We start from the raw sequence: 17,423 nt of genomic DNA, 5'->3' as shown, positions 1-17,423 counted from the left end.
GACGGAAATGATGCCTAAATGTATTGAGTTTGTCACTGATGTCCTGTGTCTTAGAACCCAACAGCAAGTGTGCTGTTCCTTATCATAAGTATGGTCCTCTGTTTACTGAAAACACATTTTCTAAATATTTCATTCTTAAGACGTATTACTCACTGGTAGTGGTAGTTGATATAGTTGCTAAGATGTGTCTGATTCTTGGGCCCCATGGATTATAGCCCACCAGACTCCTTTGTCCATGGGATTTCCCAGGCAACTGGAGTGGGTTGCCATTTCCTTCTCCAGGGGACCTTCCCTACCCAGGGATTGAACCCATGTCTCCTACATTGTAGGCAGTCTCCTGCATTGCAGGAGTATTTTTTACTGCCGAACCACTATTACTCAACATTACTCAGTATGAATGGTTAACTCTTCAGAAATCAACCACATCAAATTCTATTTCAGTTGTCCTGGAGCATTTTCATCCAAATGTTACTGCTTACCTAGATAGATTCTCTTATAATCTACATTCTCCAATAGGATAGTTACTAGCCACATGTGACTATTTCATTTTAAATCTGATTGATTTACATTTTAAATAATTAACTAAGTACAATGAAATGAAATTAAAACTTCAGCTCCTTGATTGCAGTAGCAAAAAAATTTCAAGTGCTCAATAGCCAACAGTGCTATTTCAAGTGCTCAATAGTGGCTGCCATATTGGACAAAGCAGAAAATATGTCCATCATCACAGAAAATTTTAGCAGATAGCTCTGCTTTAGATTGAACCTTTCTACTTTCATGTCTGCTTTACATGGGTGATCCTTCTGCCCAATTCCAAATTTTATTGAAATAATATGCTAATAAAATATTCCTGATTCTAACTCTGATACTTATTTTATTCTCTCCTTGGGCATCTTGTTTTCATAGTTTTAAGGATAAAATGTTAAGATTCTAGGCGTCAGATCAGAATCAGTCACCATGTGATTAATCAGCTAAGTAACACTGGGTATTGTTGGGCATAGGGCCAAAGTCTGCAACCACATTGCAATGCCAGGATGCTATCACAATTTTGACCAGTATGTAGGAGCACAGAAGATCCAACTACGCTAGTTACAATTCCCTGATTACTTCTCACTGCTTCTGCAAATTCTCAGGAGAAATCCTCCCATCTCTAAAGTGCCTACAAAAGGTACATCTTTACTTAATTTAATTGATGGCATGTTAAGAGATAAATTCCCCTGCAGGAGGGCATGGCAACTCACTCCAGTATTCTTGCCTGGAAAATCCCATGGACAGAGGAGCCTAGCGGCTACAGTACATGGGGTCTCAAAGGAGTCAGACACGACTGAGCAACTGAGCATACATATGTAAGAGATAACTTATATAATTCATCTGCACCCGTTGAATCCATTTTGAATACCCTCTTGTCTTCACAGATTATGGTAGGGGAAGGAATCCTCTACTGTTGCCTGTCCAAAAGAAGGAATGGGGTTGGCCTGGAGCCCAACATTAACGCTGGAGGCTGCAACTTCAACTCGTTCCTTAGAAGAGCTGTCAGATTCGTTGGTGGGTGTGGGAAACCACAAAGAAAGAAAATGTTTTTCAAATAGAAATGTTATATTTAATTACAGATATTATCTTTAAAGCTGTAATTTAGATGTATAGTGTCAGGTACATGATGAATTTTACATTATACGAAAAAAAAAAAAAAACTGTTAAAAACACCCTAATTTAAGTTTTGTATCCACAATGTGTTATAGTTAAGGTCCTTGTTTTGAGAGCCAGTATGCCATGCATTTCAGTTTATTTTTGTCTTAGCTCTGGTAGAATCATGAATTTACTTTAAAATGGTTTCTTGGATCTGGGTTCATTTTTTAAAATGGAGAGTAAATATCAGCAGACCAATATAAATGGATAACCCTTCAGAAATTACTTTAGCCACATCAGTGATTCCATTTCAATTGTCCTGCGGTGTTTTCATCCAGAAGTTACCGTCCATGGAAATGTCACCATGCAGCACAGCATCAAGGCTATTTTTCCTTGGTTATATCATCTAACTCTGCCTCCTATTTTTATGAGACCTACAGAATATCCATAGGCCTGTATCAGAGTCAAATGAGCATCTAAACCTTCATCTCTTCTGATTAGCATGTGACTGTCTTAATATTATTTGAGTCACAGACGTTTCTTTTTAACTGAATTGAAAAGTCAAGCCACATTACATCACACCACTGTGAATGTTTTAATTCATTCCTAGTAAATCAGCAAAAAGTTATTTTCACCTGTAACCTCTCAGTTCAAAGAGGTAGCTTCATTTAATACCTAATAGAAAATTAAGTACCATCATCTCTTCCACTGGAGAAAAAAAAAATCTGGTCTAAATCATGCCCTAGACTCTGCCCCACTAAGAAAGGCACATTTTTGCTCCACAAAGACTGTATGGCAAGAATAATCCCCTTACCAGGATCATGAACTAAGACCAAGAAGTAAAACTTTAGGACATCTAGCTGATCTCAGAGGAAGTTTTCCTAATGTAACACAATGCCGTGGCAAAGGGGCACATAACCTCTCTGAAAAACCTCATGACTATGAGGATGCTCCATCTTATCCTGGAGAGCCCAGTCCCAGAGTCAACCACGCCCATGCCCTGGGGGCCTAGAGATGGGTAGGTTTCCTCACTTACTCATACCCCTCCCCAAGATCTTACATGCTGCTAGGAATTAGAATATAGAAATAAAGGTCCAAGGTCACGAATCTGAGGTGAATAAGTAGAGAAAGAACTGGGAGAGCGGTTGTTAGGTGACAACAGGCAGAGAAGGAAAATGCAAAAGGGGCCAGGCCAGAAGGAGAACACTGTCGGGTTACCTGGCTGCCTGTCACAGTGATTTCTATGAGCAAATCGTGAATCAGAATCTCAAGTCAGAATGACTCCAGGGTGTAGAGGGAGCAGGTAGGCTAGACTCCCAAGGATAAGACCAGGCAAGGAACTTGAAGCAAGAATGGAGATCGAATGTACAAGCCTGAATTAGGGTTTGTCAGTTTATGATTTCAAACTGGTCCCAGAAGAGAAAAGAAAGAACTTAATCAAGAGATTTAAGAATGCCATTTCTGTATTCCAAAATGAAGGAAGCCTCCCACAGCCCGGTACTTGTATGATTATTTTTTTCACCATTGGGCTGGCTTGCTGTCTTCTCTGTTTTAATTAGCATTCCTGGTATGCTAGTCATCTGTACGTAGTCATACCAGGAACCAATCCAGTAGGGTTTGCCTACTGTGTCTGGGGTGAGGAACTACTGGGGAGAGAGACCTGGGAGTACAATTCTGCTAAGCAGTTTGTAGTGATTTTGAATTTTGCTTCATTCCCCGTATTGAATCCTTTTCAAATCACACAGTTGTCATCTTAACATGTTCCAGGTATCTCTCAAGTGACCTACAGTTAATAATATTAAGAATTGGCCTGATATAACCAAACAGACAAAAATCCTTCAAATGACAACTTTGGAGATACTCATTGCCTTCAGCATCTGTTTGGAAGTTTAGAAATTTTCTTCACTATCTTCCTGAAATAAACTCAGAGAAAATGATCACAGTAGATGTCAAGGTTGTTATGTTACTGTGTAATACGCAAGATTGATGATGGCACCACACTGGCATCAAGTGCTAGCTTGGTAACAGGTTCTTTCCTTTTCTTTATAGGTGTTCATATCTTTGGACTCTGCTCTACAGCTCTTATCACAGACATTATCCAGCTCTCCACAGGCTACCAGGCACCGTACTTTCTGACTGTGTGCAAGCCAAACTACACCTCTCTGAATGTGTCTTGCAAAGAGAATTCCTACATTGTAGAAGACATTTGCTCAGGATCTGACCTTACAGTTATCAACAGCGGCAGGTTAGAAATGGAGATTATGAAAACTTCCATGTTGGTGTTTTTATTGTTCATGAATAGCTTGGGGGTATCATCATAGGCATGCCCTTTTCAATCACAATGACTTGGATTTTATTTTTCTTTTCAATTCAGTGATCTCTTTAGGGATGATACCATAGAAACCCATTGGTGGCTCCTTCCAACTCCTTCTCTCTCTCCAAATTTCAGCCCCATATTCATTCCACTCAACTTCATATCACCAAACCCCAGTCATGTTCTATAATCTCCTCTATACTAATTATGGGTTTAGAAAGAAAGAAAGTGAAGTCACTCAGTTGTGTCTGACTCTTTGCGACCCCATAGACTGCAGCCTACCAGGCTCCTGCGTCCATGGGATTTTCCAGGCAAGAGTACTGGAGTGGGGTGCCATTGCCTTCTCCGAATTATGGGTTTAGGTTATCACAAATTGGTTTATTTTAGATGTTTATAGTTAGTCACGGCTTATAATCAGTATGTGTCATGTAGTGACTTAAGTAGAAGACTATATATGATATTTCCAGCTCCGTTACATATTTTATTAAAAAAGAAATCATATGAATTTTCCTTTTGGTAGAGTTTTAAAAGAAATAGCATCTACGATTGCATGTGTCTCCTCTGAATAAACCCAGAAAGTCTGTACAGCTCCTGACCTTGCATTTCAGAAAATAAAAACTGAAAAGCTTAAGAAATTACCAAAGCATTAAACTGTTTTCAATCAATAAAAAAAAAGACAGAAACTTAGATGGCAAGAGAAGTTCAAAAGAAATAAATTACAGAAGGGTGAAGGCAGCAAAAGACTGATATAAGAATTTTATTTTTCATTCAGTCAGTTCCCAAAGATTGATTTAAGAGTCAAAAATAATTTAAATACACTTGAAGAATCAGAACCTGATATTATATAATTATATACATATGGTCCATTCAATTCAATTAATTTTGAACTTACATTTAAGACTTATATTCTATATTCTTTCTCAATTTTTCTACATTATCTTGTCTGTGTTGAATAGTAATCCATTTTATTGGGTACCAAATAATTAGGAGGTCATTAATAAAACTGAATTTTTCCCATTTTTTATTCATTAAAAGATCTCTGTTCTCCTTCTGTCTTTCACAGTCCTCTGTTCTACCTCTTGCACCTTGCTTCTTATTTAACTAAACAATATACTTTGCAATTCTTGAGATAATAGTCATTTTAAAGTGGGATAGAGAAACATTTTGCTAAAATTAGATTTTTTTCCCTATGCTTTCTAAAGTGTAAAAAACAATTCTAGACCCACTACTGTGAGAATGTAATTATTCTTTTAAATATTTATGTAAATGAAACCATATATTTAGGAGCATAGAGAAAGTTTAAAAGCATTAAAATCTAGGTTTTATAGGCTTTTACTTTAACCTGACATAATTATAACACCAATAAACAGTTATAATGCTTTCCACCCCATTTCTGCTTTCAACCAGCATTCCAATAGTGTAGAGAAGTGATCCCTTAGAAAGCTAACACTTTCTACTGGAAAGTGTATCACTACCCTTCTTTAATACTAATGGTGATTAACAGTGTTTATTTTATCACTCAGATCTTTCTGCAGAAAATCAAACAGAAATTAAAGTTATTGCTTATTACCTTGCAGCTTTTTAGTTGAACATTTTAACCACTCAGTGTTCTTGAGATAATTGTTAGCAGTGTATCAGAAATAGAAGGCATAATTTGACTTCTTCCTTTGGCAGAAAATCATTCCCTTCTCAACATGCGACCCTTGCTGCCTTTGCAGCTGTGTACGTTTCGGTAAGTAACTGGGTCTTTTTCATCAAACTGTGTCCTAGAGAAAATCAGAGAAATGAGTGTTGTCTCCAAACACCAATTAGATTATATTACAGCTGGGTAATAACAGAAGAGTATAATGGCATAAAAAATAGAATTTAGTATAAACAATATAACAGTAAGATAATTTTTGAAATAGTCATAGTATTCATTTAGCCTTGTATCTCTTTTAATGTGATATTATACTTCATGAGAGAGTACTGTGAAGTACATGAATGTTAAAAACTGTAAAACTGAAAAAATTGTGTTAAGTATATACACACAGCATACACTTTCGTTTCAATCATTATGTAACAGCAAATTCTAAGTAAGTGTAAGTTGATAAATGCTCTGCAATGAATTGTCACTATATCTTATTAATATAACAGTTTATTAGATTTTATGTGAAAAAATGGATTGAAATTAAATGACAAGTAACATGGAGACTAACCAGTTATCTGGCTAATTCTACTGCTTTAATTTTTTTCCAGACTTTTGTGTAATCACATAAGTGGTCTGTTATTTATTTGATGGATTTTGTCAGGCATCTCTTTTTTTTCAGGTACAGAAATTAGCCAGAGCAGGGGGAAAGGAATAGTAAAATTGACATCAAGTGTATCAGAGATTTGAGTTTACCTTTTTGTTTGATTAAAATGGAATGGAAAAAATGACCTTTTAAACATACTTACCCTGGTCCTTTCATTTTTTAAAGATGTACTTCAATTCCACACTAACGGATTCCTCTAAGCTTCTGAAACCTCTCTTGGTCTTCACCTTTATCATCTGTGGAATCATCTGTGGGCTAACACGGATAACTCAGTATAAGAATCACCCAGTTGATGTCTACTGTGGCTTTTTAATAGGAGGAGGAATTGCTCTGTACTTGGTAAATAATTTACTATTATTCAACAAAGCACAGTTTAAAAAGGAAAACATGCACAAAATGTCTTGCACTATAATAATTTACTTCCAATGTAGTTTATATCTATGAGAAAATCCCTGGCTCCTTCTCCATTCTAAGCCAAAACATATATTCTACTTTCAGTAAAATCATTTATTAAACTCATACATTGGGCCAGAAAAGGTGATTTTAGAAAGATTATCACATTTTCCCTTATCACTCTCCCACAAAAAAAAAAGTCAAGGACTGCTATTACTAGTATAATTTTATAGATGAGGAAAGTAAGTTAAAGAGAGTAGAAGTATAATGGAAAAATTATATACTTTGCCCAATAACACAAATGTGGCACCTGGACATAACTGTAATCCAGCTAATATTTAATTCTTTGTGTGTGTTTGTGCTCAGTCATGTCTGACTCTTTGCAACCCAGTGAACTATAGCCTGCTAGGCTCCTCTGTCCATGGGATTTCTTAGGCAAGAATACTGGCTTGAGTTGCCATTTCCTTCTCCAGGGTATCTTCCCAACCCAGGAATTGAACCCATGTCTCTTGCCACCTGTATTGGCAGGTGGATTCTTTACCACTGTGCCACCTGAGAAGTCCCATTGAATTCTTTAGCAACCTTCATTTCCAAACCTGATCTTCCTTTAAGGGAAATATCTTCAGCATAAGGGAACTGAAATTGTCCATTTCATTCATGCATTCATTACCTTAACATTTATTCAAAATCTGATCTGTGCCAGGTACTATACTGAGCATCACAGCACTGATAAATAAGATTTATCATTTATAAGTTTATAGTGCAAAGATTAAGAAAAGTATAAATGGTTACAATATGTTAAATGACAAAATAGGGTATAAACAAAGTACTTTGAGGATAGCAAACTGCCTAAGGAAGCTAAGGAAGGCTTCACAGAGTTATACTCATGTTTTTAAAACATGAGAGTTTCTTAGGGTTAAGAAAGGAGGAGGGCATTCAAGCTGAAGAAACTACATATGAAAAAAGATGGACATATGAATGATCAAGTCTTTGTGGAGGGTGAGGGAACAGAAGGAATGAGAGATAATGGCCACGTTTCTAGTTTGGAAGACCGGCAGATGGTGACTTCATGAGCTGACTGAATGGATTTGTACAAGCTGAATTTAAAGATCAATAGGCAGTTGAATAGTTGGGTCTGGAACTTAAAGGAGCAATGACTGGTGGAAGATAGATTTGGAAATCACGAACATTATAGGTGGAAATACCATTATAGTTATGGGAATATATAAAATTGCCAGATCCTAAGAATAAAAGTCTGACAGTGTTTCTACTGTTTCCCCATCTGTTTCCCATGAAGTGATGGGACCAGATGCCATGATCTTAGTTTTCTGAATGTTGAGCTTTAACCCAACTCTTTCACTCTCCTCTTTCACTTTCATCAAGAGGCTTTTGAGTTCCTCTTCACTTTCTGCCATAAGGGTGGTATCATCTGCATATCTGAGGTTATTGATATTTCTCCAGGCAATCTTGATTCCAGCTTGTGCTTCATCCAGCCCAGCATTTCTCATGATGTACTCTGCATAGAAGTTAAATAAGCAGGGTGACAGTATATAGCCTTAACATACTCCTTTCCCAATTTGGAACCAGTCTGTTGTTCCATGTCCAGTTCTAACTGTTGCTTCCTGACCTGCATATAGGTTTCTCAAGAAGCAGGTCAGGTGGTCTGGTATTCCCATCTCTTGAAGAATTTTCCACAGTTTATTGTGATCCACAAGTCAAAGGCTTTGGCATAGTCAATAAAGCAGAAATAGATGTTTTTCTGGAACTTTCTTGCTTTTTCCATGATCCAGCAGATGTTGGCAATTTGATCTCTGGTTCCTCTGCCTTTTCTAAAACCAGCTTGAACATCTGGAAGTTCACAGTTCACATATTACTGAAGCCTGGCTTGGAGAATTTTGAGCATTATTTTACTAGCATGTGAGATGAGTGCATTTGTGTGGTGGTTTGAGCATTCTTTGACATTGTCTTTCTTTGGAATGAAAACTGACTTTTCCCAGTCCTGTAGCCACTGCTGAGTCTTCCAAATTTCCAAACTAAGAGCATGGCATCTGGTCCCATCGCTTCATGGGAAATAGACGGGGAAACAGTGGTTGACTTTATTATTTTGGGCTCCAAAATCACTACAGATAGTGATTACAGCCATGAAATTAAAAGATGCTTACTCCTTGGAAGGAAAGTTATGATCAACCTAGATAGCACATTCAAAAGCAGAGACATTACTTTGCCAACAAAGGTCCATCTAGTCAAGGCTATGGTTTTTCCTGTGGTCATGTATGGATGTGACAGTTGGACTATAAAGAAAGCTGAGTGCCGAAGAATTGATGCTTTTGAACTGTGGTGTTGGAGAAGACTCTTGAGAGTCCCTTGGACTGCAAGGAGATCCAACCAGTCCATTCTAAAGGAGATCGGTCCTGGATGTTCATTGGAAGGACTGATGCTGAAGCTGAAACTCCAATACTTTGGCCACCTCATGCGAAGAGTTGACTCACTGGAAAAGACTCTGATGCTGGGAGGGATTGGGGGCAGGAGGAGAAGGGGACGACAGAGGATGAGATGGCTGGATGGCATCACCGACTCGATGGACATGAGTTTGAGTGAACTCCAGGAGTTGGTGATGGACAGGGAGGCCTGGCATGCTGCGATTCACGGGGTCACAAAGAGTCAGACACGACTGAGCGACTGAAATGAACTGAACTGAAGAAAAAAAGAAGCCAGGAAATCACCAATATGCAAGTAGCATGCAGAGGAAAAGGCCATAATGAAAGAAACTAAGAGGATCTACAGAGAAATAAAAATTAACTGCCTATTGGAGCAGTTCTAAATCTTGTGATCTTGGAATACTTGTGAAAAGCATTAATTAAAAAAAGGAAACATATTAAAGTGAGCAATGATTTATTTTTTTCATTTTTATATACTAGTAGCATAGTCAGGACTGTCACTTCAGATCTCATACTTCCTACTCATACTTTCTTCAGTGAAGGAGAAAGCCATCGAATGAAAATGTGTGCCAGGAACTGTGCATAAGCCTGGGTTGTCCTGGGAGTGTTCTTTGGCAACAAGTGTTAGAGAATAAGACTGAGAACTGTCACTCTCCAGTTCATGCATTGTCTGTATATGTCTTATTTTCATGGTGTCTTAGAGTCCCAAGGGTTTGGGCTCGAATCTCAGTTTTTCTGCTATTTGGCCAATTTTGTAGCCATTCAGAAGCCTGATTCTTCATCTATAAAATGGGGATAATAACTATTTGCCTCATATCATAACAAGGACTCAAACAACTATATTTATTAAGCCGAGTTCTGGGCACTGAATTCTGAACAATGTAGGTAGAGGTTATAGCTCTGAAAAGAAGAGAAGTGAAAAGCAAAGGAGAAAAGGAAAGATACACCCATCTGAATGCAGAGTTCCAAAGAGCAAGGAGAGATAAGAAAGCCTTCCTCAGTGATTGATGCAAAGAAATAGAGGAAAACAACAGAATGGGAAAGACTAGAGATCTCTTCAAGAAAATTAGAGATACCAAAGGAATATTTCATGCAAAGATGGGCTCCATAAAGGACAGAAATGGTATGGACCTAACAAGCAGATGATATTAAGAAGAGGTGGCAAGAATACACAGAAGAACTGTACAAAAAAGATCTTTACGACCCATATAATCACAATGGTGTGATCACTCACCTAGAGCCAGACATCCTGGAATGTGAAGTCAAGTGGGCTTTAGGAAGCATCACTATGAACAAAGCTAGTGGAGGTGATGGAATTCCAGTTGAGCTACTTCAAATCCTAAAAGATGATGGTGTAAAAGTGCTACACTCAATATGCCAGCAAATTTGGAAAACTCAGCAGTGGCCACAGGACTGGAAAAGGTCAGTTTTCATTCCAATCCCAAAGAAAGGGAAAGGGAAGTCGCTCAGTCGTGTCCGACTCTTCGCGACCCCATGGACTGCAGCCTACCAGGCTCCTCCGTCCATGGGATTTTCCAGGCAAGAGTACTGGAGTGGGGTGCCATCGCCTTCTCCGAATCCCAAAGAAAGGCAATGCAAAATAATGCTCAAACTACTGCACTCATCTCACATGCTAGTAAAGTAATGCTCAAAATTCTCCAAGCCAGGCTTCAGCAATATGTGAACCGTGAATTTCGAGGTGTTCAAGCTGGTTTTAGAAAAGGCAGAGGAACCAGAGATCAAATTGCCAACATCTGCTGGATCATGGAAAAAGCAAGAGAGTTTCAGAAAAACATCTATTCTGCTTTATTGACTATGCCAAAGCCTTTGACTGTGTGGATCACAATAAACTGTGAAAAATTCTTCAAGAGATGGGAATACCAGACCACCTGACCTGCTTCTTGAGAAACCTATATGCAGGTCAGGAAGCAACAGTCAGAACTGGACATGGAACAACAGACTGGTTCCAAATTAGGAAAGGAGTACATCAAGGCTATATATTGTCACCCTGCTTATTTAACTCCTATGCAGAGTACATCATGAGAAATGCTGGGCTGGAAGAACCACAAGCTGGAATCAAGATTGCCAGGAGAAATATCAATAACCTCAGATATGCAGATAACACCACCCTTATGGCAGAAAATGAAGAAGACCTAAATAGCTTCTTGATGAAAGTGAAAGAGGAAAGTGAAAAAGTTGGCTTAAAACTCAACATTCAGAAAACTAAGATCATGGCATCCGGTCCCATCACTTCATGGGAAATAGATGGGGAAACAGTGGAAACAGTGGCAGACTTTATTTTGGGGGGCTCCAAAATCTGATCTGATCTGAAAATTACTTCAGATGGTGACTGCAGCCATGAAAATAAAGACGCTTGCTCCTTGGAAGAAAAGTTATGACCAACCTAGACAGCATATTAAAAAGCAGAGACGTTACTTTGCTAACAAAGGTCCGTCTAGTCAAGGCTATAGTTTTTCCAGTAGTCATGTATGGATGTGAGAATAGGTCTATAAAGAAAGCTGAGCGCTGAAGAATTGATGCTTTTGAACTGTGTTGTTGGAGAAGACTCTTGAGAGTCCCTTGATCAGCAAGGAGATCCAACCAGTCCATCCTAAAGGAAATCAGTCCTGAGTGTTCATTGGAAGGACTGATGCTAAAGCTGAAACTTCAATACTTTGGCCACCTGATGGGAAAAACTGACTCATTAGAGAAGACCCTGATGGTGGAAAAGATTTAAGGCAGGAGGAGAAGGGGACAATAGAGGATGAGATGGTTGGATGGCATCACTGACTCATTGGACATGAGTTTGAGTAAACTCTGGGAGTTGGTGATGGACACGGTAGCCTGGCGTGCTGCAGTCCATGGGGTTGCTAAGAGTCAGACACGACTGAGCAACTGAACTGAACTGAACTGATGTACAGTCTGGTGGAAGATGGTCCTAGATGTATGAATTTAAATATAATTATTAATGGAACATGAGGTAGAGATTGTTTACCCTGAAAACTTTTGTAGTGAGAACATAGATAGGTATTGTTTAGAAGAAGATTTTAGCCAGGAATTGAAATACTTGGAGAGGGAGAAGCCTGACTTTATTCTGTTCCTGTTTACACTCTGCCTTGAAATTATTAATTTATCCATTTTAAGCCTATGCCCTTGTTCATTGTTAGGCACTCTACAAAATATCACATCTGTGGAATTCCTTTGGTTTGGTCTGAAAATTAGACAGTGGCTCCCTTCTGTTGAGCTTAACATGCAAATAGTTATCTGCTTCTTGCTCTTATCTCTAAACTAAGCATCTCAAAAACTGAAAATTCAGCAGGTATTAGATCTTTTGCATGTCAAAAGGTTAAAAAATTCTGAATCTTATCTTTAGCCTTTATCAGATTTTTATCCCCAAAATCTAAAAAAAAAAAAAAAAAAAAAAAAAATTTTGATCACCTGAGTGTGAAGACAAGATTAAATAAAATTCAGCTTAAGTTTAGTGTAATAATACTGAGCTTATCAAATATAACTTTCAAAATTTAAGATCAGGTTTTAGGTGGAAAAAAACTAAGAACCCAATATAGGGACAGTTTCTGCCCTCTTTTCCCAGAACATTCTGTAAAATGCTGCACACATAGTGCTGAGCTCCATGTCAGCTGCGAGGATGTGTGTCTCTGACCTCAATACAAAACCTATGTCATATTTTATGAATGATTTGTTGTTCTGCATTTCCACATGCAGGTATGATTGAATGGTATGATTTCAATCGTACCATCATGAGGTATGACTGAAAATGGAAGGTAAAGTACATCAGTTAAGCCATCTGAGGTGTCACTCAACAAGCAGTTCATAAATCCAGGAAAATGAATTGCTTTGAAAAAACAGAAGATGGTTGATTCACGTTGTTGCATGGCAGACACCAACACAACATTGTAAAGCAATTTCCATCTAATTGAAAAATAAATTTTAAAAAGAAAAACAGAAGAATGCCCTTATTTCTCTCATTGTCTGACTTCTCTTCTCAATACAGAGGATAAGACTGTCCAAAACATCTGGTGGGATGGAGAAAGAGAAAACCCAACTAATAATGAAAAATAATGGACTTTATAGTTCTGAAGAGTTAGTTCAGTGGCTGATGATATAACTTACAACTATTTCCTGAGTAACTGTACTTTTAGTTTTGGTTGTTTGTGTCAGTGGGGTATAGCGAACACATCTTTATGTGCCTCACTACATCCTCCAATGCAAACTCTCAGTAACCATGTCGTCTGGTGCCTGATGTTTATTGTTTCTCCCAACACTAGGGTCTGTATGCTGTGGGGAATTTTCTGCCTAGCGAAGAGAGTGTGTTTCAGCACAGAGAAGCCCTCAGGTCTCTGACAGACCTCAATCAAGACCCCAGCCGAGTTTTAGCTGCTAAAAATGGTAGCAGCACTGACGGAATTGCTCACACTGAAGGCATCCTGAACCGAAACCATAGAGATGCTAGCTCCTTGACCAACCTCAAAAGGGCAAATGCAGATGTAGAAATCATCACTCCACGGAGCCCCATGGGGAAGGAGAACATGGTTACCTTCAGCAATACCTTGCCTAGAGCCAACACCCCATCCGTGGAAGACCCTGTGAGAAGAAACGCCAGCATTCATGCCTCGATGGATTCTGCTAGATCCAAGCAGCTCCTCACCCAGTGGAAGAACAAGAATGAAAGCCGCAAGCTGTCTCTGCAGGTTATAGAGACCGAGCCGGGACAGTCACCACCCAGATCCATTGAAATGAGATCAAGCTCGGAGCCGTCCAGGGTGGGGGTCAATGGAGACCACCACGCTCCCAGCAGCAATCAGTATCTCAAGATCCAGCCTGGCACCGTCCCTGGGTGTAACAATAGCATGCCTGGGGGACCAAGAGTGTCCATTCAATCCCGCCCCGGGTCCTCACAGTTAGTACACATCCCTGAAGAGACGCAGGAAAACATAAGCACCTCCCCCAAAAGCAGCTCTGCTCGGGCCAAGTGGCTGAAAGCTGCGGAGAAGACTGTGGCTTGTAATAGAAGCAACAGCCAGCCTCGCATCATGCAAGTCATAGCCATGTCCAAGCAGCAGGGTGTCCTCCAAAGCAGCCCCAAGAACACTGAAGGCAGCACAGTCTCCTGCACCGGCTCCATCCGATACAAAACCCTGACAGACCACGAACCCAGTGGGATCGTGAGGGTTGAGGCCCACCCGGAGAACAACAGGCCCATCATACAGATCCCGTCCACCGAAGGCGAAGGCAGTGGCTCCTGGAAATGGAAAGCCCCTGAAAAGGGCAGCCTTCGCCAAACGTACGAGCTCAACGATCTCAACAGGGACTCAGAAAGCTGTGAGTCCCTGAAAGACAGTTTTGGTTCCGGAGATCGAAAGAGAAGCAACATTGACAACAGTGAGCATCACCACCACGGAATCACCACCATCCGCGTCACCCCGGTAGAGGGCAGCGAAATCGGTTCAGAGACTCTGTCCGTTTCTTCCTCCCGCGACTCCACCCTGCGGAGAAAGGGCAACATCATTTTAATCCCTGAAAGGAGCAACAGCCCCGAAAACACGAGGAATATCTTCTACAAGGGAACCTCCCCAACACGGGCTTATAAGGATTGAGTGATAGTCATTCAAATCACTTGAGTCACCCCAAGAGACAACGTGTTGATTCTACCAGTGCTCTGTTCCAGCAAATCGGGAACCTTCTCACCAAACTAGAGTATCCACCATCAGCCCGCGATTCACTGACTCTCGAGAACTATTCCACCCAAGCTTGTAGACTTCACATCAAGGGAAGGGAAAAGCACAATGCAAGAACCTAACTCATGCGATAATGTGAAGACTCTTCCTAAGACCTACCTTCAAACGCAAAACGTTTGCAGAGGGCAATATCAAAAGAAAGCGGTTTCCTTCAGTGTATACTATCGTACTTCCTGAATGTGCCAACTTTAGGGTTCTTTCTTTATAATTAGCTGTGGGAATCCAGAACACACGTTTTCCCTGCAGCAGAGGCCATGCAGTATTATATATTCATTTTGCAGAATCTGCACCAAAAGCTCAATATGGGTGGTGCTGATTATTATAGTACATATATGGTGTAAACTCTCAATTTCTATTTAGCTGTGAAATAGTGGTGTGCAATTCCTTGTCAAAGAAATGCTACTGTTATTAAGAAGATGTTGGCTTCTTTGTGTTAGAATAGGACACCCTGCAGCTTCTCTGTAGTGGCTCAGTCACAGTCAAAAAATGAAAAGGTATTGTGCATTTCTTCAAAAGTTTGCTTTCTTCAACAACAAAAATTTATAAGGATATTTTCAGTGAAAGGGAATAACCAGTACTTTTCTGCATAGCTTTTTGCTGTTTACTTTTTATTTCAAGTTACTGCTAATGAAAAATCAGTTTTTAGTGAGTAAATTTGCATAATTTAAAATATTATTTTAGAGTTTTTTGAAATTGATGTGATCATATTTTGCATTTTATGGCTTCTCCTTTATTTATTGACTTAAATTTTTATGTTATAGATACATTCTATTTTTAATGCAGAAATAACAGTTGATATTCCTTGAGCAAAATATACTGCTGTGAATTTATAAACAAGAAATATGAACCAAAACTTGACATTGTGGGTTACACTGCCAGCAGTGTTGATCATATGTTAACCTTAGATGTTTCCAGCCAGCTGGCTTAAACTTCTAACTTAAGTAATCCAAAATTTTCATTTTGTTCCAGATTATTAACATTTTTTGATATCCTGATAACCAGTTAAAGTCACAGTGATTGGGTTTTGCCATCTTCTCTAAAATATTTTGTTATTTGTATACTAACAGGATGAATCTAAAAAAAAAAAAAAAATTGATAAGTAAAAATATCTCACAGTGTACATTAAGAATGTATTTCTTCAAAATAGATAGGCACAGTTTTTGTGCTCAACTACAAATAACAGTTTTTGCTACCTATCTTGAATGAAGCCTTCAACTTAAATCAATGGAAACCAATATTGTCAATAAGAAGAAAGTAAAAGCAAAACATTTTGAGGTGTTTTTCCAACATAAAACTTTAAGTATGAAGAAATATTTGGTTCTTGTAATTTCGCATTTAACCTTTTTACACCATTTCCTAAGAATTCTGATGTACATCTCATGATTGCCATGGGGACAAAAGGTAACAACAATGCTGGTTAATCTTAGTTCAGTTTTCACTGAGAGCAGAAGTAGTTGTTTAGAGATGAGTAAGTACCACATTCTTAATCAACTTCTGCTGGAAAAGGGCAGAGCTTTCTAGAGTAACCAACCTCCTACGGCATTAGGGATTTAGCTGAAACCATCAGAACTGAAAACTCTGGCAATAAAATACAGATTCAACTATATCCCTTCTGGCAATTTCCTTCTCAGAGAGGGGAGTGGGAGTAAAATGTTGCCTTCCCCACTTCTCACCACCACCACCATTATGACACTCCTACTGGCTTTTGCCAATTATAGAGAGAAAGGTGGATTGGTTTTAGTGCTCTGAAGAAAAAAAAAAAAGCTGCAGCATTTCAGGTGCAGTATGATATTTGCTAATCTTTCCTATTTCTTAACAAAAGATTTTAAAGTACTTCTCTAGTCACTGAAGTTTTTTTTTTTTTTTTATGAATATTGATATATTCTTTTTCTACTCAAAGTGCCAAAGGCTACAGTTTTTAATGACTTAAATTGTACCACATTGTTAAGGAAATATATAATGATGGTCGCTAGAACTCAGACCTCTGCATGTGTATTTGATAACACATCTTTTGTAAACAAAAGATTACAAAGAATTATTTGTTTACATTCCACTGGTACCTTAATTTAAAACAAATGAGACTAACAGGTGGTATCTCTTCTTAGTGTTCTATTTATCTTATTTGCTAATGAGAGCACTTCTTCCTTTGTTAGGCTGTGCTTTATTGATAAAACCAAGTATTGAATAAAGAGAGTTAATTATCTTTTTAAAGTAAATAAAATTATGAAGATATATATGATATATATAAAGTATTGTGTTTAATAAAATGTTATGCAATGTTTTCCAAACTGATAAAGTTTGTAAAGTGCTATAATGTATTTTGTTAAGTACAGATCAGAGCTATTGTGTGAGTATATTGTGCTAACATCATAGAAATAAAGATTAGATTTCTTCATCAAAATTGGAGCATTTTGGTCTTTTACTTCAGAGTATGAATTGATAATACTTTATAGGAAAACAGCTGAAAAAATTAGAATGACCCAGAACTGATTATAATTAGAAGAAAGTATTGCACTAAGAAGGAAAAGCTTCTCAAACTATGACATAATGTTTCCTTATCGTTTAGAATTTTGGTTTTATGCTTATTAAAGAAGTTCTTTTA

At 38.5% G+C, this 17,423-nt stretch overlaps 1 protein-coding gene across 2 annotated transcripts in view; it reads left to right on the top strand.

Moving 5' to 3' along the window:
- Nucleotides 1–17,100, top strand: part of PLPPR4 (phospholipid phosphatase related 4) — a 54,562-nt gene extending 37,462 nt beyond the window's left edge. Inside the window, exons 3-7 of one of the 2 annotated variants that reach the window (XM_005906507.3) lie at nt 1,416–1,545; nt 3,676–3,871; nt 5,615–5,672; nt 6,400–6,573; nt 13,352–17,100. In XM_005906507.3, coding sequence (XP_005906569.1) covers nt 1,416–1,545; nt 3,676–3,871; nt 5,615–5,672; nt 6,400–6,573; nt 13,352–14,680 — 1,887 coding nt within the window. In that variant the 3' untranslated portion in view covers nt 14,681–17,100. The remainder of the gene's footprint in view (nt 1–1,415; nt 1,546–3,675; nt 3,872–5,614; nt 5,673–6,399; nt 6,574–13,351) is intronic. The other variant, XM_005906508.3, reaches the window with a different exon arrangement.
- The last annotated feature ends 323 nt before the right edge of the window (nt 17,101–17,423 follow it).

The sequence above is a fragment of the Bos mutus genome, chromosome 3 (assembly GCF_027580195.1).
Source record: "Bos mutus isolate GX-2022 chromosome 3, NWIPB_WYAK_1.1, whole genome shotgun sequence".
Classification (NCBI taxonomy): Eukaryota; Metazoa; Chordata; class Mammalia; order Artiodactyla; family Bovidae; genus Bos; species Bos mutus.
Note: the sequence above shows the minus strand (reverse complement) of the source record. Positions and strands in the feature narration are given on the sequence as shown.